Source organism: Homalodisca vitripennis, unplaced genomic scaffold (genome assembly GCF_021130785.1).
Source record: "Homalodisca vitripennis isolate AUS2020 unplaced genomic scaffold, UT_GWSS_2.1 ScUCBcl_4493;HRSCAF=10690, whole genome shotgun sequence".
Lineage (NCBI taxonomy): Eukaryota > Metazoa > Arthropoda > Insecta > Hemiptera > Cicadellidae > Homalodisca > Homalodisca vitripennis.
The window spans coordinates 11,624-36,876 of record NW_025780642.1 but is presented as its reverse complement, the minus strand read 5'-3'; the positions used below and the strand labels follow the sequence as shown (position 1 = coordinate 36,876).

The window sequence follows — 25,253 nt, the reverse complement described above, 5'->3', positions numbered from 1 at the left end:
GGAAATAGTAAAGTTGTTTCATTATTGATTGAATATTGCTTACACATACGACTAACAGATTGAACATGTAGTTTGCTATGTTACCAAATCTGCCTCACCTTCTTCTTAGAGTTATATAATAACAAACATACATATAAAAATTTTTAATGCAAGAGGTGTGTTTAAAACACAATGGGAATTTTTAAGTTTCACTGGTTTAGGGAATGCGATTTGTCAAGATTTTTTATAATGTCCTGAAATATATTAAAATGTCCAGCTAACTGTATTTATTGTTTACCTTTAGCAACCAAAAAAAAATGAATCAAAGAATTTGTATAAAATTTGGTGTGAAAAATAAAATTAAGTGTAACAAAGAGTGAGGAATGTTAACAAAGGCCTATGGTGAGTCTGCTACAAGTAAGACAAGGGTTTACAAGTGATATAAATGTTTCAAAAATGGCCATGAAGGAAGAAATGGTTATCAACCATTGTTATATTACAATCAGAGAAATAGCTAATGATGGCATATCAATTAGCTCATGTCCTGAATTTTTTTAAATATTTTGGGTATGAAATGTGTGGCAGCAAAATTTAATCCAAAATTGTTGAATTTTGAACAAAACATGAATGGAAGTTGCTCAGGAGTCACTAAATGATGATAACGACGATGCAGAATTACTGAAACGTGTTATGACGTGATGAAACATAGGTTTATGGATATGGCATAGAAACTATGGCTCAATCATCTCAGTGGAGGCATTCTGGATCGCCAAGAATGAAAAAGTCTCAACGAGTGCAGTTGAACGAGAAGGTTATTCTCAGTGTTCTTTGATTTTAATGCCATAATGCATCATGAATTCTTGCCACAAGGTCAAAGGTCAATAAGGAATACTACCTGCAAGTTCAACACCGTTTGCATGAAAAAATAAAAAAAAACCAGGATTTTTGGTAAGAAAATTCATGGTTTTTTTTATCCATGACAATGCACCTGCTCACAATACATTCCTTGTTCATAAAATTTTGGCCAAAAACAGTACTGTAACGATGACCTATATTCCACATTCTCCAGTCATAGCTCCGTGTAACTTTATATTATTTTCAAAAATAAAGAAAACCTTAAAGGGCAACCGTTTTGCAAGCATAGATGACATTAAAGAGCTAAAAAGATGAAAGAACTAAAGGCTGTGCGAAAGAGCGAGTTTTAGAAGTGTTTCAAAGATAAGAAGAAGCGCTGGCACAAGTGCATAATATCTAATAGGGACTATTTTGAAGGCAACAACATTATTGTAGACGAGTATATATTTTTTGAAACTTCCTGTAACTTTTTGAACATACCTCTTATGTTTGTTTTGTAATATCAGATTCTTACCACAACAGTTCTTCCAAGTACACTCAAGGGTCCAGATAGTGAAATTATACCATCAGTGATGTTGACTTTGGCATTACCCTTATCATCAGCAGTAATATTGCCAAGATCTCCTACATGACGCACTGCATCCTCTGGGGCCCCATGGTCCTTATTGTCTGGGTTAAAATGAGGCCCAGCACTTGTGCAACCTATACACCAAATTTTGTTCAGTCAAATTACTTCAACACAGGAACAACTAACTATATTTGCTGTGAAATTGTTAGTCACTGATTAAGGAGTAGTTTCAAACTATAGCAAAATATATTCATCTGTCTATTCTTAAAAATTTCAACTGATTTTAAATTACAAAATGATTTATATTTTAAAAATTACATAATATTGTATCTATAGAAAAACATTTTTAAGAAGTATATTAAAAATGTTTTGAATTCTAAATTTATATTTATAAAGGAACATTTAGAAATAGTAACAGGTAGTACATAATATAACACATATTTTTTTCATTTTTACGGTTCAATCAAAGTCAAATTTCTCATCAAATAAGCTATTTCTCACAATGGAACAGAGTTGGTGTAGCTCTCCAACTCCCTTCCCCTCACCACACCGTCAAAACCCACGTAACATTCCGCTCCCATTAAGAAAAGCTAGGAAGTGATTTCAACTTGCCAGCCACTATTACATTACAACCATCAGATCTTTGAAAAACTACAAAAAATAATTTTGTAAGCCTAAGCCTAACATTACTATTTTAGAAAGTAAAATTGATTATTTCTAAAATCAATAGTTAATTACTAAAACAGTAATATATACACGGAATACAAAACATTCTAAATTTCTATAGTAATTGAATTGTGTTTGATTCAAATAACTGAATCAAAGAGAACTTTAATTGTTCTACTAAACAAGAAATCATAATAAAGTAAATCATCAATTTTTTCTAGTACAATATTTAGTTGTGAAATTATATATTATTATATCAATCTAATTATGCTATTCAGCCAGACGTTCAATACCTCCCACATAATAAGTATTTCAGATTTAATTATATTTGAACTAGAATAGACCTTTACTAGAATTCTTTATTGTTTGATTTAAATAAAGAATTAAATAATGCAATCTCAGAAAAACAAAAAAAAAATCAATGCTAATCTTTTTAGACCTCAAAAAAGCCTTTGACTCTGTTGATAGAAATAAGTTAATAAATAAATTAGAACAATTAGGCGTTAGGGGCATCGCCCTTACTTGGTTCCAGAGTTATTTTACCAATAGAAAACAATATGTCTCAATTTGTAATGTTAGTAGCGATGCAATTAATGTAGACTACGGTGTAGTTCAAGGGAGTACACTTGGGCCAATTCTGTTCTTATTATATATAAACAATATTGCCAAGCTAAATTTAAACGGGAAAATAACATTATTTGCTGACGACACACTTATTTTTCTAAAAGGAAATATATGGGCGGATGTGAGACGAGAAGCATTAAGTGATTTAATGTTACTGAAAAAGTGGTTTGATCAGAATGTCCTTTCCTTAAATATAACTAAAACAAAATTTATGCCAATCTCTTTGAATCCTCAGTCGGATTATGTCTTAGAAAATCTGATCATACATAATTGTGGAAATCATAGTAACAGTACCTGTAATTGCGAAGCAATCGAAAAAATAAACTCGTATAAATATCTTGGCGTTATTATAGATTTCCGTTTGAAATGGTCAGATCATATTGAATATCTCAAACAAAAGACCCGAAAGTATATCTTTGCCTTTAAGAATCTTAGGGTTATTCTTGCTGTTCAAGAAATGAAAATGGTATATTATGCATAAGTGCAATCTCTTTTTGCATTTGGGATCATTTCTTGGGGGGCAGCTTATAAATCAAATCTTGATCCTCTGTTTACGGTTCAGAAATCAATTTTGAAAGTAGCTTTTAAAAAATGTCATAGATTTTCAACATCCATTTTATTTCAAGAAACTAAAATTTTTACAATAAGACAACTTTTTATAAAATTTCTTTTAATACACATGTATAAAAATTTAGATGATTTATTTGAAAGAACTCAACACACCCATAACACACGTTATTCTAGATCAACAGGAATTCTACCACTGCAAGTAACTAAATCTTATTCAAACACCAACTCATACTATCTAGCCCACGTGCTTTTTATTAATATAAGTAAACAGTTTCCTAATTTTAGTTTTTTCAATGAAATTTCTACAATTATCTTTAAAAGGAAAGTTAACCAGTGGATATTATCATTGTCTATTGAGGAGGCCGAGGCAGTGTTGTCTACGAACTACGGGCGGACAGTTTGACATGTGAACAGCCACCACTCCTATCCAATCATTATTCATTATTCATTATCACTACTACCCCATTATAATCTGCGGTGACCCTGCTTATTTACCCTTGTTGCTAATATGTAAATGTTTTTAAAATTAATAATATTCAATTCTTTAAAACAGGTACATATTAAAATTACACGGTCTTTTCCTTTTAATATATTCATTCCAGATTCACGTGTGTATGTGGTATATAATAGTGTATTATTTTGTATTATATTTTATATTCATTTTTTTTAATGTATATCCAGTCCGTTATTTCTTCAGGCGTGAGCAACTCGAGTCTGCGCACAGGCATCATAGCCCATGCAGGCTCATTTCCCGAGGACAATGTTTATACATGATGCTATTTTTATGATGTTTATTTTTTGATGGTTATTTCTTATGATATTTATTCTTTGTTCTCATTTCAAACTACGTTCGGTAATGTAATAAAAATTTTTTAGAAGTTAATTGTAAAGTTTGGATTGTAATATTGTACATATATTTGGGAAATAAATCAATTCATTCATTCATTCATTCACCTTAATACTAAATACTGTGTGGCGCTCACAAGATATTTAAATTTCAATTTTCAATCTTCTAAATTTTTCAGTAAGTGTCATCTGTCTCCTATCCCATTCCCTGAATGTTGTAAATGATTGGATAAGGGTTAAAGATTAAACTAATCAAATTTAATATTTAAGCTTGATTAAAAATATAAAACAATATGTTTAATAAGAGCTTTGTACATTCATTGTTATTAAACAAAAGACAAGCATATGTTTTCTGAAAAGACAAAACATGACTTGATAAGAACTGCTCCTGTTGGCCTAGTAGAAGAAGATGAAAGTAAAAAGTTTGAAATCAGAAAAAGTTACAATTATAAATATAACTTATAAATTATAACTTATAAATAATATTTTATACAACTTACAAAAACTTTGATAATCTACTAAAACTTGCTAAGATTGATTGCAATAGAGGCAAATTAAAATTGTATTTTTTTAAAGTATTTACACTGAATGTAAATTATAGTAATAATTGGAGGGCAAGTTTAACCCTTTGAACCCCAGACCAAAATATTGATGGTGGGAAAAACGTACCAAAACCATTTGACCTAAGAACTACAGAAAATCCCCGGAGCAGAAACAGCTGTATTGCATACTGTTTGTAAAAAAATTAATATTTTTGCTATTTTTTATGCTATTGTCTTGTATTACACACCAAAATGTCCAGAATGAAATTGTGTACACAGAAAAAGTTTAGTCTGAAGTATAAAAGTTGTTTAACAACATTAAAATATATGTTTATACATTTTTAGGTAAAAAATAGATTTTAAGATTTTTTAATTAAAAAATAAGAAAACTTTTTACTATGGGAACCCACATTTTATTTTTCTAAATTTAGTTTTATGTATGTTAGTACAAAAACAATTTTATATATATATACAGTATATCAAATCAAATCAAATCTAAAGATATATAAAGATATATAAATCTTAAGATATATCTAAAGATATCTCTAAAGATAAAGATTTTGCAACCGCGATCTCACTGAGGCCGGTTGGTCATTGTCCCGAGTAGGCCTAGCGGCGGCGTTACTGCGAGAAGTAGATAGCTGACTAAATGGCATTTATTCGTCATCTGAGTCCGAGATAGTTGGCCTATAGGTAGGATCAACATCAGTGTCATCACTGAAAATTGATGAGACGTCAGACCAATTGTCATCTGATAGGTCAACATCCAGTTGTCTGTCCAATTCACTCGGGTGATTTACAATGTTGTCACTCATTTTTCACAGAACTGATTATTACTATAAGATTAAAACTAAAGAAAAAGTGACTAAAAACAGTCCTCAATTACAACATTTAACTCAATTCACACACACAAAGACAATATTATACGTAACATTAGACCGCTTTGTAAACAAATACAGCTGTAGTAACAAAGAGTAATATTTTTTTTTGAGCATAGATGTTATTTTAAATACACTATATTACTAACAAAAAATTTGTATTTTACTAAAATACTCATAGATATGTATTAATACTCTTAAAATAAGTATTTTACGGTTTCAAATAAATATGTATTAAACGCATATACCATGGCGACGATATTACATCGCCCGGGGATTCTCGCATCTTCATTGGCGATAATACATCGTCGCCGCTGGGATCTTCACATATTTTCTCGGCGACGATATTTCGTCGCCTGGGGTTCAAAGGGTTAAATAGCCTAAATTAAGGAACTTGAATGCAGTTTCAGTATTTTTTGTCTAAAGTACAATACATCAGCCAATACCAAAATGTTATTGTATTCAATAAAACAATGTAGAACAGTAGACATGTTATTTAGTTATACAAATAAATATTTATGCTATTCTCAACTCTATTGCCAATTTTTTAAACTAGTTAAAAAATCCTAGCTAATATTATCATGCAAGAGAAATAATTACGTTTTCTATTTAATACTTATATACACATTAATAAAAAGAACTTGCATTCTTTACTGCTGTCTTAACCTTAATAACACTAATCCCACTGACTCAAATTTCTAACTCACTAATACCCTTGACTCTCTTAGTAATAAAATTCCACTGTACCGTACCATTTGTATTATCTCCAAATTCATGAACATGAAATCCATGTAGTCCTTTATCAAGCCCTGAAACTTCTCCAAATACTTTCACTGGTTCACCATTACCCTGCAATCAAGAAAATCAATAACATCAAAATAATGTAAGATCAAGAATAATCTGGTATATCAAGAATAAGAATGGTACTTTTTGTATTATAGTGTTAAAAATACATTTAGGAGAAAAAAAAATAGAAAAATGTATTTTTTTATTAATACATTTTTAGCAATAATTTCTTGAAAAGAAAATACACTGTCAATGTCAGTATAGGTCTTATTTCATATATAGAGTCATATGATCAAGTGCCAGATCGACCAACAAAAAAAAATAGACAAGACTTTCCTTGAAATAGTATCCAAATTCAAGCTCATATCATGTGAGTGCTCATAAAGGTTACCTGTAACATTGGTACTATTGGTTACATATTTATGATAACCTAATCTATACCTACTAATATCGTGTAATATCAAGTAGTAGATAAAGACAGCATGCGCTCCTTTCTCGCCGGCATCGCTTCCTTTCGGGAGGCAGAAAACAAGAACCGATAGTCATAATAACATGTCATTCTCACAGTAAGTCAATAATACCAAAGTACCAAATTTTTTAACCAGTAAACTGTTAAAGTAACAGACTTGAAATAATTTAGTAAATTAGCAGGCATAGAATTTAAAAGACTATTATGTCATGGGAGTTTAAAGATTTAATCTTAATGCCAGCTCTAAGGTTAATTATGACGGGTTTTTCCTTTAAAATTGTAGGCTAATTTGAAACGAATGCAAACTGCCTGAAATTGTTGGTAGTGTTATACTTTTGTTCATGGAACCCTGCAAATTTTCAGAAAACAACTATTCAGAATTAATTTCAAGGCTAGAGGAAAAAAATCACATGTTTATGTCATTTGCAGCAATAAAACTCTTCAAAAATTTAATGGAGATAAACATGTGATGGAACAATGTTCAAAAAAAGCATTGTTAAGTTTTATGATAAGTGTCTCAATTATTTGAAAACTGTTGTTGACTTCCTTTGACAAGGCAAATACATTTTCTTGGATAAATTTGAAACCTGGCACAAATTCAAAGCAAGTGGAACATGCTTAAATAATGTAGTTCCTAAGAGTGTGGAGATAGATGAACTTTTCAATGCAAGAACATCAGTGCAAAAGTACTGGGTAAATTTTATGTTTGAGGTGAACACTCTTCCACATATAAAAAAAACGTACAACTACAGTAAAGTAGGATTATATACTTTACTTATTATACACTTTCCATAGTATATAGTATACTAAGGAAAAGCAATGTTTAACTCAGAATACTTTCAAAAAAACTGTGGAGTTTACAATCTGCCTCCAAGGATCATCTGAACCTGCAAAACATGTTTCCACCATCCACGGAATGAATATATGGTCGATGGAAAGAAGAAAACTTTCAATTTCCATATTTAGGAACTGTTATAAGTAATTAATAAAGGGTCGTTTGATAAAAAATACACTTGACATCTCTAAAAGTTATGACATTTGGTACGTAGGTTATATCCGTATATAAATTAGGAAAATCACCATTTTTTCAACAATTGTCTCAAACGGCTTCAAAGTTAGTTTAGCGCTGATGGATTACTTCGATGTGAAACAGACCCAGGTTTTGCAGAAGAAAAATGTTGTTGTGGCCCAGTCCGCTCATCCGACAGCGCAGTTAGTCAGTTCTGTCTGCTCCATGAGGGTGGTGCGTATTAGCGTTACTAAAATCATCAATCTCAGTGTTTAAACCATGGACACCGCAAGAGCTTCGGTTTCAGAAATGATAAAGAAATCAGTTATTCATAGCCAAGCAAGTGAAATAACATACAATGTCTATAGTTAGCCTATATGGAGAAACAGAAACCCTGGAATGACAGGACAGCAGCTGAGATATAAAATGGCAGATGCTTATGAGGAATCAAGAAGCAACATGTACAGTTTTAAAATAAAGTAAAAATTTGCTGGGAGTAACAAAACATTTTACTACTCATAAAAAAAGACCAAGGAAAAAGGCAAAGAGTAATTTTGATGATTTTAATAAATGTTTACTGAAAATAAGAGTAATAAACGACTTTCACTTCAACAGAAGACAAAAGGTAATAAAAGAAAGAATACAATATAAAGGGTGTGTATCTAGTTAACAAAAATTATTTTACGACTCGTTTTAAGTGAAAGAGGGCAAAAAATAATAGGAAACTTCTAATAGAAAAATGAGATATTTGGAATATGACATTGAATTATTTAAGGAAAATTCAAGAGTATCATGAAGCAGGTCATAACATTAAATACGAGGTATGGCTATTAAATAACGGGACTGATATTGTAAAAAAAATGTATTTTCATTTTAAACATAATTACTTATTATCACCTTCAATATACACCCCTTCTCTATCCCTGCAACGCTCCATGCGAATTTTCCATTGTTGGAAAACAATGCTGAAAGTCATCTTCTGTCAACTCTTTCAGGAGTCTTGCCGCTTTTTCTTGAACAGCTTCTACGGATTCAAATCTCGTACCTTTCAATGCAGATTTTCACCTTAGGGAAAAGATAAAAGTCGCATGGTGCTAGGTCTGGCGAGTAAGGTGGATGTTCTAACACTGGGATGCTGTACTTGGTCAAGAACCGCTTGACAGATAACGCGGAATGAGCTGGCGCATTGTCTTGGTGCAAAATCCATGATTTGTCCTTCCACATTTCGGGTTGTTTTTTTCTTACTCTTTCACATAGTTTATTAATTACCTCAAGATAGTAATGTTGATTAATTGTTTGACCTTCAGGAACCCAGTGAAAGTACGCAATCCCACGAATGTCGAAAAAAAACAATCATTATTGCTTTAAATTTTGACTTGCTCATTCTTGCTTTTTTGGCTCTCGGTGAAGTTGAGGTCTTCCAATGCATGGATTGGCGCTTTGTTTCTGGATCATAAGTAAAAAACCACAATTCATCACATGTTATTATTCTATCCAATAAATTTGGGTCATTTTCAATGGCATTCAAAGTGTCAGTACAAACATTTTTACGAGCTGCTTGTTGATCAATCGTAAGAATTTTTGGTACCATTTTTGCACACACTTTTCGCATGTTTAAATTGTCATGTAAAATTTGCCGTACACATTCTTTATCAATGCCTACAGATTCAGCAACTGCACGAATGCTTAATCGTCGGTCAGACCGAATCAAATTAGCAACTTTTTCGACATTGTCTTCCGTTTTTGATGTTGAAGGACGACCTGGCCGCGAATCATCTTCCACGTCTTGTCAACCATCTTGAAAACGCTTAAACCATTTAAAAACACAAGTCCGCAATAAACATTCACTGACATACACTTCTTTTAGTAAATTATAGGTTTCGGTAGCGGTTTTTCCAAGTTTAAACGCGAAATTTAATAACAATTCGTTGCTCTATTATTACGCTAACCATTTTTCCGTCGAAACAAAATAACAACACTTACATAAATGAAGGTTATGACACAACGATGTTGTTTAAAACAAGACTAACTGCATTCTGAAGAGGAAGTCTCAAACTACACAGCTGTTGGTCATTGTTGGTTGGCGCAAGCGCACTCGTTCCACTGTTGCGTCAGTCCCGTTATTTAATAGCCATACCTCGTATATGGATAAAACATACTTTCGCAGCTCTTCTGCAGTCTCTATAACTTGAACAGAAAGCGAAATAAACACAGTAAGTAAAGGGAAACAAGTGATTGTTCTCCACGCTGGTGGTAAAGATGGGTTCGTCCATAATGCCTTGGCCATGTTTGAATTTGGAAAGAAGACAGGTGATTATCACCAAGATATGAGTTTTAAAAACTATAAGAAATGGGTTGAAGAAAACCTCGTCCCAAATCTAAAGAAGAATAGCGTCTTAGTTAATAACAAAGCACCCTACCATAATGTACAGTTGAATCCGGCACCAACATTGTGAAGTTTAAACAATGATATGATCAAATTAGTTAGCTGAGAAAAGTATTAGTCTCAATTCAGTTAAAACCTAAACTGTATAACCTAATAAAAATTAACAAGCCATCGTTTAAAAGTTACAAAATATATCATATATCACAAGAAGCAGGCCATCATGTTGTAAGGTTACCCCCATACCATCCCAATCTCAACCCAATAGAAATGATATAAGCCAAAGTAAGAGTACATAAATAAAATATATTAAATTTTCAGCAAAAAGTGTTATGGAAATAGCCAAGGAAGTTTGATTCCACTACTCAAGATGAATGGAAAACCCTATATAAAACATATAAAAAAAAAGTGGAGGAAGGATATTTACGGTGTGAAAGGATCATCAATGTCACAGAGAGATTTATTATTACCTTGGGAGAAGACAATGAAAATGAGCTCAGTGTCAGTGACAGCAAAGGAAAGTGATGCCGATTGCCCAACGACTGTATGACTGGGATTACTCCTTTAGTGTATAATTAAGGTAGGTTGAGAATATATAGATTTAGAAATAATTTATTCTTATAAATATTTAATTTTCTTAACCCTTTCAGGGCCAGGACCAAATATGAGATGTTGCAAAATTTTTTCACATATCATATCCCCTGTGACTAGTCAAAAGTGCCAGGCTAAAATTGACGATTTTGCAGTCTCTAAGATTAAAATTTATAACTTTTTCATAACAATTAGAGAATGACCTAAAAGTTGCACCAAATTACTCGTATAGATATATACTATCAACAAGAAATATATAGATGTAGTTTTTAAGTAATTTAAAATTTTTAAAAAAATAGTGTTTTTATGGATTACATAAAGAATTTTTTATTTTTTTATTTTTTTTTTTTTTAAATAACTAAAAAAGGAAAAATAATTTTACTGTGGGAAGCTATTTTATTATATTGTACATTTAGAAAGGAACAACCATACTAAATTTTGTGTTATTTCTCTCATAAATAAATTTTTTATGACACATTTTGTGTAAATGCGCATAATTGTACTTCGCAACAAGTGATAAAGCAACTGACTCTTACACTGCAAGAAACTTAAAATAAATATTCACATTATGGATGTACGGTAAACGGATGATTGTAGGATCCATAAACAGTTTCAATACAGTTAAAAACACTATTTACCAAGAAATATTTACACAATTTTCTTTGAAATTTATTTACACTTTTTCTATTTACAAATATGCTACTTACAATTTTACTCCCGTGAGATCGCAAATTGTCAGTTATTGTAACTACTAAACACAATAGCTAAGCACGTAACTACTAACACTACTAATATTTACAACCACAAAATAAAATAATAAAGGAGAATCCAGCATACAATAGTACGATTACACTAAAGCATAAAGAATTAACAACAATAGATCGAGTCAGCTGATAATGTCACGTGACAATAACGAAATAAAAATGCATAGACCTCCAAAATAAAAATGATATTCATATTAATTGTCTACAAATATACCAGGGAATAAAAAAAAAAAAACATAAAACTTTAACCATTTGACGTCGTATTTATTATATATATTAAAAAACGACGAATATGAAGGCGGCAATATATTGCCGCCTGGCGCTTTTCGCGTGTCACCGACAGCAACATATTGCCGCCTGGCACTTTTCAGACGCGATCTGTGGCGGCAATATATTGCCGCCTGGCCCGGAAAGGGTTAAGAGGCAATATCTTGGAGTCATGTAATGTTAATGGAGTACAATAGATGTCTAGGCACGCATCAGCCCAATGTCTGCAATAATAGCCTAACAGCTGCACCTGCTCCTCTTACCCACCCAACCCACGCTTTCCCCCAACTCCCTCACCTCTACTTGTGCGAACCATTTCACGTCTAAATAATCCATCTGTACATTTTCTCAAAATTAAAAAAAAATCACAACCGGCATATTTTGAAATTATATAGCTTAGGTATATACCTAATTGAGCTAAAGATATTGGAGTGATGTTATTTTAACCCTTCAAGCTGGTTTGACATGTATAAAACGTCATCCCATAAGTCTAGTCAGCTGCGGTTTGACGTGTATTTAACATCATGACGACATTCCGTCATGTGGTGAAACCTGTCGTTATTTTGGTGAACTATATCGGACTCGGGCTATATGGAATATGTTGTCTATGAGTTGGTCGATCTTTTGCAGCTGTTTGCAGTCGAAAATGAGTGCGACAGAGACAGCTATATTGTTTACAAAACTGAGCATCTGACCTTGACATTGTGCGTACTCAGTTCGTTCGCGCCGGTGCAACTTGTTGCTATGCAATGCGTTCTGTGATTGTTGTCTTGTGTTTTTAATATTATTTTGTTGAATAATATAATGGCAAGCTACATTTTATAGTTATCCCAATCAGTCTTGTAACTTTAGAATCACGTAGGAGTGTGTATAACTTACATTTATAATGTAGGTTATTGTGAAATGTGCAGCAACTTGTTGGGTATATATATCTTTGTTTGGTTAGAGTGAGGTTATTTTCGGGAGTGTTATTGCATTTAATTTTTCTTTTTGTAACTCAATAAAACAATTGTATTGATAAAGTGTATACAGCCCGAGAAAAAAAGGTTTTTGTAAAAGCTTACGAAAATATGGCGCAATCTGGAAAAATAGTCCCGCAGCAGGGTCCGGCTTGCATTTAAATACTCCCGCCTTGAAGGGTTAATCAGTTTAAAATGTTCTTTTTGGGAAGAGTTTAATAAGCAGGCTACACTCGTTATTCGATTGCTATTATCGAACAATTCAATATACTATCCAACATCGATATGTAAAAATCATATACAATAAGAGTTATAAATAACCATAACAAGAAGAAATTGTACATTAACAATTTTAAAAACATAAATTTAACAATAACATTACAAACAACTATGGCCTAGACTTATATATCAAAGAAATCTTACAATATTACAATTTGCCCCGGTTGACATAAACAAGTAACCGTTTTTGTGAAATATAGGAATTCTCCAAATGGGTTACCAGGAGCAAAATCTAGGAAACATGTTGAAGCCACTTAAACAGTCACTTGTAAGAAATATCTCACATATTTCCCTCATATTCATCGCTATTTTCAAAGTTTAGAAATATTTGTTACTTCTTCCTGTTTATTGTTTACATTAATTATTGTAGCAACAATATATCGCACACCAGGTTTAGACCTCGATTGCTTTCTGTCCTCTTTAGATAGTTGTGTTGGTTTCCTGTACAAAAAGTACCCTTCCAGACATATTATTATTTCAGGAGATTTTAACATTGATATTTTAAAAGATGATTTAAATACTACAAACTTTCTCAATACATTACGCTCTTTAAATTTATAGTGTTTAAATCATGAACCTACAAGAAATGTAGCTTGTCTTGATAACATTGTTACCAATATGTTTAAAAATGATATAGAATGTCAGATCATTGAGCCTCATATCTCTGATCACTCTGGTATTTTAGCAGTTTTCCACTACTTTATGGGTAATGATCCAAACAAACAAACATATATCAAGCAAATGAGGGACTTAACTCCCAAAGCAATAACAAAACTTTAGAATGGTGCTAAGTGAGGTTGACTGGACTTTCTTAAAAACATACTATAGAGTTGATTTAGCTTTTAATGATTTTATTAACTTTTTGACAACTTCTTTTGAAGAATGCTGTATGATAAAGAAAATAAAAGTAGATTTAAATAAAAATATATGTAAGAATAAGTGGTTTACACCTGAGCTGAGGTCATATAGAGATTATGTTATGTATTTGGATGATTGCTATAAGAATAATAAAGGTCTTGCTGAAGAAAATTTACATAAAGATGCATATTTAAATGCTAAAAGATGTTATAAAGTAAAAATAAAACAAGCCAAGTTAGAATCTCATGAAAATTATATTCTTAGTTCTAAAAATAAGTGTAAAGCTGCTTGGAATGTTATTAGATTAGAAGCTAATTTAAGACCAGCAAATCAGGAAACAAAAATTGATTCAGAAATTTTTAATGACTATTTTATTAACTCTGTAACAATATCAAATGTAAATAATGTAGCGAGTAACTGTAATATAGCTGCCATCCAGTTTTTAAATAGGTATATATCTAACATGAGTATTGAGAATAACGTTTTCCACTGGAAGCAGATTCCTTCAAAAGATGTGCTCAAGTATGTTTCTAAATTGAGTTCATCACAAAGTGAAGATGTTTATGGTTTCTCCAACAAAATAGTCAAGGAAATGAATAATAGGTATTATTCTAGAGCCCATGATGCTTGAGCAGAGTGTTTTTCCAGATATTCTTAAAGTTGTCAAAGTTGTACCTATTTTTAAGAAAGGAGATAAATTGTGCCCCTCTAACTATCGCCCGATATCATTAGTTTCCTATATTTAGTAAGGTCTTTGAGTGCTGTATAAAAGACCAACTGTACAATTACTTTGCTGAGGGAGAACTACTATGTAAGGAGCAGTTTGGTTTTTTACCTGGTAAAAACACTATCAAAGCAGTTGAATCAGTTGTTGAAAAAATCTTAAGAAGTTTTGAATGTAAAGATACATTATCAGCCACTTTAATTGACTTGTCGAAAGCTTTTGATAGTATATCTCATGATCTGCTTTTAAAAAAACTTCATTGTTACGGTATACAGGGTAAAGAGTTGAATTTAATGACCTCCTATCTAAGTAATAGGAAGCAAATGGTAGCTCAAGGTTCTGACGTATCAAAGCTCAAATCAGTTCAAATGGGTGTCCCTCAGGGCTCGGTCCTGGGGCCTTTTGTGTTCATTGTAGCTATGAATGATTTTGCTTTTAGTGCACCCTGTATGTCCGTTTTATATGCGGATGATACAACTTTACTCAATTCTGGTAAAGACCTGATTAGCTTAGACTTGGTGCAAGGTAATGCCATGAGGGTAGCTTGTGATTGGTTTAGAGCAAATTTCTTAAATGTAAACAATAGTAAAACAGAGAATATTATTTATTTCAGTTTAAGAACTGCTGTAACAAGTGGAAGTAAATCAGTTAAACTGTTAGGGGTACATTTGGATGACAGGCTTAGTTGGGATACTCATACAAGTAGTCTATGTACAAAGCTATCTAGGGTAACATACTTATTACGTAAATTAAGTTTATGTGTAAGTAGAGAAATGTTAATAACATCATATTTTGCCTTTTTTCGCTCAATCTTGTTACAGTAGACTCCCGTAAGTTCGGCCTCGGTTAGTTCGGCCGCCGCTTAGTCCGGCCGGTCGCTGAGCATGAGTCACACGCACTTGGCGCCAGCCAGAAAGCGGGCAGCACGTCTCTACTAACAGTGCCGTTGTATTCTTTGGTTAGTTTTACTGCTCTGTCAAACAGCTCATCAGTTCGTCTCGAACATTCATACTGGGTGGTGCTCGTCATTTTTACAGTAGACCTACAAAGTCAGTTATTTTCTTTTAGTTTGCGTTTTGTACTGTTGTTTATTTACTCGTGGGTTTCTGTGATTTCTTTTGTGTATGTACAGTACTGTTGTTTTCATAGTTTTTGTGTGTGTGCGTGTGTGTTTGAACAAAAACTGTTTTGCATCGTGTTTTAATCTGTTTTTTAAAATGAGTGAAATGCGTAAACGTAAGTACAAGTCAATGGAACAGAGACTACAAGCTCTGGAGAGATTAGACAAAGGAGAATCCGTGCAAAGTATTTGCAAGGATTTAAACGTGGGCAAAAGTACAGTCAACGACTGGCGACGCAACAGAAAAAGTATTGAAGGCTTTTGTACACAAATTGATACCGAAAAAGTTCTAGAAAAGCGTTGCACACTAAGGAAGGCCAAACACGAATTGGTGGAAGATGCTCTATGGTTGTGGTTCGTTCAAGAACGAAGACGAGGAACGCCATTAAGTGGACCAATATTAAAAGAAAAGGCCATGATCTTACACTCAAAGCTTCAACCAGAAGAGGCGTTCGTGGCTAGTGATGGATGGCTCTCTCGTTGGAAAAAGAGACACGGCGTACATTTTATTGGAGTTTGTGGTGAGAAGTTATCAGCAAACCCAACAGCGGCCACCGACCTTTTCTGCAAGATTTTTAAAAATTTATCGATGATGAAAACTTTTGCCCAGAGCAAATATACAACATTGACGAAAACTGGGTTAAATTTTAAACTTCTGCCTAGAAAAACATTTGCCACCCCGCAAGAAACGTCTGCTCCAGGGTTTAAAACCAGCAAAGACAGGATAACAGTCGCCTTGTGTTCAAATGCTTCGGGGACTCACAAGTTACCCCTATTTGTCATTGGCAAAGCAGCAAACCGAGAGAGCGTTTAAGAACATAAACATGGACGCTCTCCCAGTGTATTATCGGTCACAGAAATCAGCGTGGATGGACACGTACTTGTTCAGAGAATGGTTTGTATGCGAAATTTGTTCCCAAAGTGAAAAAACATTTGGCAAAATCGAAACTCCCCGCCAAAGCACTTCTACTTCTTGACAACGCGCCTACTCATGATGAACATCTTCAGTGTGACGATGAAAAAAGAAATTAAACTGCTGTTCCTACCACCCAATGTAACCAGTCTTCAACAGCCGATGGACCAGGGGGTCATTGAGTGCTTCAAGAGGAAGTATCGTCGTAAGCTACTTTCGGAAGTTCTTTCCAAACTGGAGACTGATGACAGCTTAGACCTTACCAAAGTGTTGAAGTCAGTTAACATGAAGGATGTTGTGTACATGTCGGCCAAGGCATACGACGAAATACCCACCATCCACGTTTGTAAAGTCTTGGAAAAAAACTTTGGCCAAATATAGAAGATAGCGTAGATCAAAACAACACAACAGCAGATGAGCCAAACAACATTCTTGATGGCGAACCTGATGACAATGCAGCTCTATTGCACGACCTTCAGCAACTACCGAACTGTGGTCCCATTGTTGAAGAAGATGTTTTGGAGTGGATCAACATGGAAAAGGAGCTAGACAACGAGGTTCTGAATGATGACGAAATCGTCGAGTGTGTCATTCGCCAGGACAACGAGATGAATAACGACGCAGATGGTGCTGAGATTGAAGAGGAAGACGAAGAAAATAAAATGAGCCACGCTGAAGGAAAAGCAGCTTTGCAACTGGCAGCTACTTACATCGAACAGCAAAAAAGAAGCAACTGCAGTCGATGTAATTTTTATTAAGAAGTGGCGTGAGTTTTTGCACATAAAAAATCATTAGAAACAAAAATTCAGAAAAAAGTGACAGATTATTTTAAGTGTTAAGAAGCTAAACCACCAATGTACAGTGCAGTACTGTATTATTTTATTTTTATTTCATTAGGTCTGTGGTTTTGTAAATAAAGCGTTACTCTGTGTTGTATTCTATGTTGCAAGTGTTTGATTCCTACACGCATTGATTCCCAACATATGCAGTATTTACCGTGTTTTATTGGTAAGTACAAATTTAAAATTAGTTTAGTAGTTAATTTCTGTGTTGGTAATGTTTGGAAAGGTTAATTTTACGGTTATTTTCATAACTTTTATTGAAAAATTACCCTTGCAAACAATAATGGGCATTTTTTTAAATAGGCATCGGTTAGTTCGGGCCGCTTTTAAGTTCGGCCTAGGGTCCGGTCCCCGAGGTGGCCGAACTTACGGGAGTCTACTGTATATGGAATACTTCTTTGGGGTAATAGTAGTGGAGCCCAAAGAGTTTTTTTGTGGCAAAAGAAAGCTCTAAGATTGATTAAGAATGTGAAGGGTAGGGAATCTTGTCGTCCGATTTTCAAAGAGTTCTCCATAATGACAGTACCATCTATGTATATATATTGTTGCTTAATGAGAGTTAAAGAAAATCTAGACAAATATGAGGTGCGTCAAGACATCCATAACTATAATACAAGAGCTAAATATATGTTAAATTCAGTAAGATTTGAAAAATTTTAAAAAAGTCACTGCTTTATGGAGGTGCAGTTGTTTAATAACTTACCTGATAGTGCATGGACGAGTCAAAATAAATTTAAAACAGTTCTTAAGAATTGGTTTAAGGTTGCACCTTTTTACTCTGTGGATGAATTCTTAGTCTGTGATACAAGTACCATAATTTTCTGATAGTCGGTTTTAAATGGTCTGATACAGCTTTTTAACTATAAATGTTGTTTTAATTTGTACTGTTTATATGTTAGTTTTAATTGTACCAGTTTGAAATCTTTTAATTTAAGCTCAGCATTCTAGTCAAACTATTTTTAATTTGTTATATTCATTTGTCAATGTAAATTTTGTGATAAATTATTCATTTGTGTTTCCTATGTGTAAGTATTTAAATTTTAGCACTGGTGAATATTTATTATGCAATTTTTTTTTATAGCTTGAGCAAGTAAACCACTTATGTATAAACTTACTACAGAAAAAAATTATTTATTACTGTGTTATAACCACCATAAAACTTTAATAGATTATATGGTACTTTGGGATTATACCGACCACACCCAGACATGAATCGTTATTTCACATTTCGTTTCTACTGATTACTAGATTAGCGTTAGAACAATATTTCGTCAATATAAAACAGGAATTGTCTTATCGCAAACACCTCCCCATCCTCAGACAGAGGTCAAAGTCGAGCGTCTAGTAGATAACGTGATTGCAGAGTCTCGCCGCCCGTTCAGCTGGTGCATCGCTTTGTTGTACTTCCGTGTTTTACCTCTACATTTCTCCAAACACAAAAATTCAACAAAAACAAACATTTACCAAACTAAACTTTTTATTAAAAAAACACTCAAAACTTGTTTTTATTCTTGATCACATTCCGCCACCCAAAATGCGAGTGCCTCCGGCCATCAGCGCGGGCTTCGACAGCACCTTCGGTGCTGCCCCGCGCTGATGTCGACGAAAGAAAAACATCCCTCGAGATAGTACCTATCAGTAAAATATCAAATTCTAGAGGGGCTAATCAGAAATATAAATTGAATTGTAATGGAAAGGCAATGATGTACCGTGCAAATCACGTGATGCCGCGCGGCCTGCCGTAATCAGGATTCTCGAGAAAGATAAGATAACAGCGACAACAATACCGATCACAATACCTGGAAATGCTTGTAAGTTTGTAATTTTGTAATTGAAGAGTTGTTTTTTCGTTCTATCATGTTTGTTTCTATAAATTTCTATTTTTGTGTTCTTCATACTGGTGTGGTCGGTATAATCCCAAAGTACCGATTATATTTATATTGTCTGACAATGTCTATTGTACCTTTGTGTATTTAATGAAAATAAAGCTTCTTGATTTCTTCTTGATTAAAATTGCTATAAATAATAGTTGAAATCATATGCTAAGTTAATTAAATTGTAAAATCAAATTATTCCTTCTGATAAAAACAACTGGACCATTTGATAATAGCAATCGAATAATGAGTGTAGGCCGCGTATTAGTCTACTCCTCTTTTTTAACCCTCTCCCGCTCGCAATGTTTCCAGGTGCTCACGGTGCTTCTAACCTCAATTAATTCGCTCTGCCGGTCACACTCGGACAAAATATGCGGTGCCTCAACTTACACACTTCTGTCATGGTAAATAATTATATATATTAATTATTTTACTATATATTGGTTCAATGAAGTTGATTGTACGAGACCAGGGAGGGGGCACACGGACAGCTGGGCGCCGGTGGCGCGGGGATGTTTGATGCGCAGTTACTTGTGAAGGTCATTGTCTGGCTCGCCGTCACTGCCACTGCCACTGTGATCACTACGAACTACATCCTCAATGCCACCAACCACTTCACAAGGCTCTGATACATCACTACACTCACTTGAATCGTCGCAATCACTACTAATAACGAGATAGATTTCACTGTCACGAAGTGTACGACTACAACCCGCCATTGTTTCCGCACAACTAATATAAATAGCAAAATAATGGAATAAATTTACTGTAAAAAGTTAAGTAAATAGTCTCCTGATAGCAAACAACCCGTAGTAGTACAAAATATTGCTACTCGAGAGCAGCACTTATCGGCTCTAGTGGGTTAAAGCAGTGCGTGCCTATCTGTGCCGTTTAAGCTGCAGTGGCTATGTGGTGGCCGTGCCGATTCATGCCTTGCGAGCGGGAGAGGGTTAAAGTAGGCCTACAACACAACGTAACTTAGCTTGTTATAAAATATCTTATTGTTTACTTTTGGGATTATTACCAAATTTAAATTTGGTAGGGTATGATAAGCGGACCCGGTTTTTTATATCGAAATTGGAGATCTATATTACTTAATCATAACCATCGATATAATCAATAAATACTCATTAATTATTTTGAAATATTAACTTAACCCTTTGGGTGCCAAGGGCCGATATTATCGGCTCACTATATTTAACCAAAGCGTGCCGAGAGCCGATATTTTCGGCCCTTTACGTTTAACCGAAGTGTGCCGAGAGCCGATGTTTTCGGCCCATTACGTTTAACCGAAGTGTGCCGCGGGCCGATATTTTCGGCTTTGCGATTATATTATTTTTTTAAATCATATAGTAAGCGAATCTTCATAACAGATACATCAAACGAAAGGGGAAGAGTTACTTAACAAATTGATATATAATTTGTTATAGTATAAGGTCCAGGACAGTATGTGTTAAGTGCACCCGGGGTTGCCACCTTGACTGTCTCCCCCGCCACGAGTGTAAATAGACTGAACGTTTATGTAACAATGTATATATTTTATATAGAGACATTTCTTTGCATAGTTTTTTATAGACTTAGTAACATTTTTCAATAGGCCTATGCTATAGACTATAGGCACTAAAAAATAGTGAGTGATTGAAGATTGAACTTTTTCTGCCTTTCAATAACTGAGGGTGAGTAAAAGCAAATAATATAAAAAAATAGACTATTTGTCATGATTTTATTTTTTGTGAACATGCATTAGGGTCCTAACCAATGTTTTTCAACCATCTCAATGCTAGTTTAATAAATATAGTTTTGTTTAGAAAAGTCCTTACAATAACATGCCCTTACATTACATTGTCAATATTTTAGCAATTTAGTCCAAATGTAAAGTTTTATTAAAAATCTTATAAAACTTTTATTTCTCAATATTTCTTTCTGAAACTTTTTATATTGGTTCATAATTATACATACTAATGTAAAATGTAACACATGTTTACATAAATAGTAAAATAATATAAGTTTTCTTATTAAAAAAATAAAAAATAAATTTTTTTTATTTTTATTTTTTTTTAGTTTACTTATTTATATTTTTGGATATTATCATAAAACTTTGTTATTACATAACAGTATATTTCATAACCTACAAAACAAAACAAAAATTGTCCATTTATCAGTATTAGGATAGGAGTTATACAATTTTTAGTCTAACATAACAAAATAGCTGTTTTGTGCTTGGCACACTTGGCTGTTATAGGCCATTTACCACTGGCACTCAGGAAACACCCACAGCTCACATGCATGGCATTGCTCAAAACGAATCTTGAAATTTGCTTGGCATCCAAAGGGTTAAATAGTCTGTATCAACAGCTGTAAACACTTTAAAATAATACTCGTAGGGTAATATTTCAATTTTACATAGGCCTAAGTAATTTTAATTGCAAAAAGTGGCAGTCAATTTTAGAAAACTAAAAGACATTGATTTGAAAGATGATAAGACATAAATAAAATATTGTTTTTGTGGCTTCAACAATGTTGGACTCGTACCGAAATCCCCATTATGTGAAATTTGTGGGAAAGAAAACAACTGTAACTGTGAGAGGAGCAAATATTGTCGTCTTCAGTTTTGCTAATTTTTGGTATAACAATTTGTTTGATCATTATACATATTAAATTCATATTTAAATTTAAAGCATATGATCGTTATTGAGGACTATAGATACTTTTATATCGATTGATAGTCTAGGATTTGAGATGCGAATATTAGGTATCGAAGACTACATTCTTTGATATAAAAAACCTGGTCCGCTTATCGTAACCTACCCAAAACCGGGTCCGCTTATCGTACCCTACCCTTTTAAATTTCTCAAATATACCTAGTGCATTAAAAAAAAAATAAATTAATTTAAGTATTTTATATTTTTGGTGGTACTTTGGGATTATACCGACCACACCCAGACATGAATCGTTATTTGACATTTTGCTTCTACTGATTACTAGATTAACGTAGAACAATATTTCGTCAATATAAAACAGGAATTGTCTTATCGTAAATCCCTCTCCATTCTCAGACAGAGGTCAAAGTCGAGCGGTCTAGTAGATAACGTGATTGCAGAGTCTCGCCGCCTGTTCAGCTAGTGCGTCGCTTTGTTGTACTTCCGTGTTTTACCGTTTCTCCAAACACAAAAATTCAACAAAAACAAACATTACCAAACAAAAACTAAACTCTTTATTGAAAAAAAAAAAACACTAAATAAAAACTTGTTTTTATTCTTGATCACACTCCGCCACCCAAAATGCGAGTGCCTCCAGCCAAAGGTGCTGCCGAAGCCCGCGCTGATGTCAACAAAAGAAAAACATCCCTCGAGATAGTACCTATTAGTAAAATATCAAATTCTAGAGGGGCTGATCAGAAATATAAATTGAATTGTAATGGAAAGGCAATTACAGTATGTACAGTGCGTCGCTTTGTTGTACTTCCGTGTTTTACCCCTACATTTCTCCAAACACAAAAAATCAACAAAAACAAACATTACCAAACAAAAACTAAACTCTTTACTGAAAAAAAAAAACACACAAAACCTTTTATTATTCTTGATCACACTCCACCACCCAAAATGTGAGTGCCTCGGCCGAAGGTGTTGCCGAAGCCCGCGCTGATGTCAACGAAAGAAAAACTTCCCTCGAGATAGTACCTATCAGTAAAATATCAAATTCTAGAGGGGCTGATCAGAAATATAAATTGAATTGTAATGGAAAGGCAATTATGTACCATGCAAAAAACTTAAATAATCATGTGATGCCGGGCGGCCTGCCGTAATCGGGATTCTCGAGAAAGATAAGATAACAGCGACAACAATACCGATCACAATTCCTGGAAATGCTTGTAATTTTGTAATTAAAGAGCTGGTTTTTCGTTCTATCATGTTTGTTTCTATAAATTTATATTTTTGTGTTTTTCATACTCGTGTGGTCGGTATAATCCCAAAGTACCTTTTTGGTAAATGATTTTCAAAATGGGAAGCTAATTGAAACATTTAACCTAAAATTACAACACTTTCGTTTCCATTATGCATTTAGGCCTACTTCATCATGGTTTGAAACCACCTAGATTTTCGGAAAAGAAAGAATCAAGCATATTATTTTAGAAATTGTTAAAAAGTGGTTTTTGATACTTTAGCTAAAGTAAACATTTTCCTAAATCATAATAAACAGTTTCTTTCAAATGTTATATCAGAAAAGTAGAAAAACTAATCAACAAGCAGTGACAACTCCCGAGGTCTAGTTCTTCAGAGTGAAAAAGGACATAGGTAGTTCGAGAAAGTTTACTTTAGTAAAAAGTATAGGGTGTTTGTAGCACTTATATTGTTTGTATTCCAATTGTTTAATTTTATTTTTAAATGTGAAACCTTTATGCTGTTAATTTTACTTCATAATAAAACGCTAATTTAGTGATGAAATGTTTACATTTTGTCATGTTTTCCACACCTTCAACTTGCAAAATCAATCTCCTCTCAACAATCATAGTGTTAGGCTCTACTCTGAAAAATTCTGCTGTCTAGTTATTCTAGTTTTTACTTATGTCTTTACAAACTAAAAATTTGGCTATTTGTACACATGAATTACTAGATGTTGGGAAAGTCACCGTTAATTTTTAAGAAATAAACCCATGAAAGAAGCAGGACCGCCAGGAGAAAAGATGAAATGGTTGTGTAATGGAAACCTAAGACAGCCAAGTTATCAGCCTATAGTAATACTTGTGAAGTTCGAGGCAGGATTTACTTACACTTTGTTCAAAATGAATAGTGCCCTTGACTTTTTCTCCTGCTAGAACACAAACCGCTTTAATCACCATTTTATATGTTTATGGGTAGATAAGATATGAACGTGGCTTACTAGTCTTAAATGCTTCAGGAATGAAACTGACGATAAATCTAGAGAACAGTTTAGTTTCAATGACAATGCATGATTTTATCAGGAAATGACAACCAACTTCAGCAATGATAAATTTTACCCTCACAATCACAGCAGCAATTATTAACAAGTTTGTAGAATAGGCAAGCACCAACTTATTGCATGGATCTAAACAAGCAGTATATTACATACAAATATTTTGAAAACGAAGTGGCAACGGAGTTGAAATACCCAGTAAGAGTAAAGTGAATGCTAACATGACTAACAATAAAGTGACTTGTGGTAAATGTAACCTAAATATAGATGAATTTTCTATGTACTGTCATGGATACTGTAATGCTCAGTTGTATCCATCTTGTGTAAATGTGGACGATGACTTGTGTGCAGCAGTGAATGGACATTTCCGATCATGTGAAATAGTACTGTGGTATTTGTCAAAAAGACTAGACTTAGTTAATTGCAAGTCTAATAGAGTCAAGAACTCTAGTGATTAGCAGTGTGGTTTTAACATAGTTTTGGATCAACTGGAAGTTCAAAGTAAGAATAATGTCAATTTATACGAAAGAATGGACTCACTTTTTCTATAGTATGAAAAAGTAAGAAATGAGTTGGTAGAACTAAAATCTAAACATGAGGCACTTAAGGAGTTGCTTTTATCAAGCACCCAAGTATCCTTGGGTCATGTGGATACTTCAAACGGGTATATTATGATTGTGCCATATAAATTGGACAAATCCAGTTAGCTACAATTTGACAATAGTTTAAATAAGCAGAATGGCACCAAGCTGGTCTCATTTAGAACCAGAACTTTCAGTCCTTCAAGTGGGCTCAACACAAGTACTTTTCAAATACATGATCATCATAAACAGTTGTTTTCTGGGATTGTCAGGAGAGGTCTTGGTGTGAAATCATACCAATTTGAAATCATTCAAACTTTTTCCTTTCATTCGACAATTTCCCCACCTCCAGGGATGTCTCGATTAACTAA

General features: G+C 33.5%; 1 protein-coding gene across 1 annotated transcript; it reads right to left on the bottom strand.

Annotated features, from left to right (window-relative positions):
• Positions 1–1,321: 1,321 nt before the first annotated feature.
• LOC124372979 (superoxide dismutase [Cu-Zn]-like) lies at positions 1,322–24,401 on the bottom strand. Its single transcript, XM_046831385.1, has 3 exons — positions 24,138–24,401; positions 6,281–6,377; positions 1,322–1,536 (listed from the first exon to the last, which is right to left on the bottom strand). Exons 1-3 carry the CDS (start codon positions 24,204–24,206, stop codon positions 1,337–1,339), a joined length of 366 nt encoding a protein of 121 aa, XP_046687341.1. The 5' UTR covers positions 24,207–24,401; the 3' UTR covers positions 1,322–1,336.
• Between the last annotated feature and the right edge of the window lie 852 nt (positions 24,402–25,253).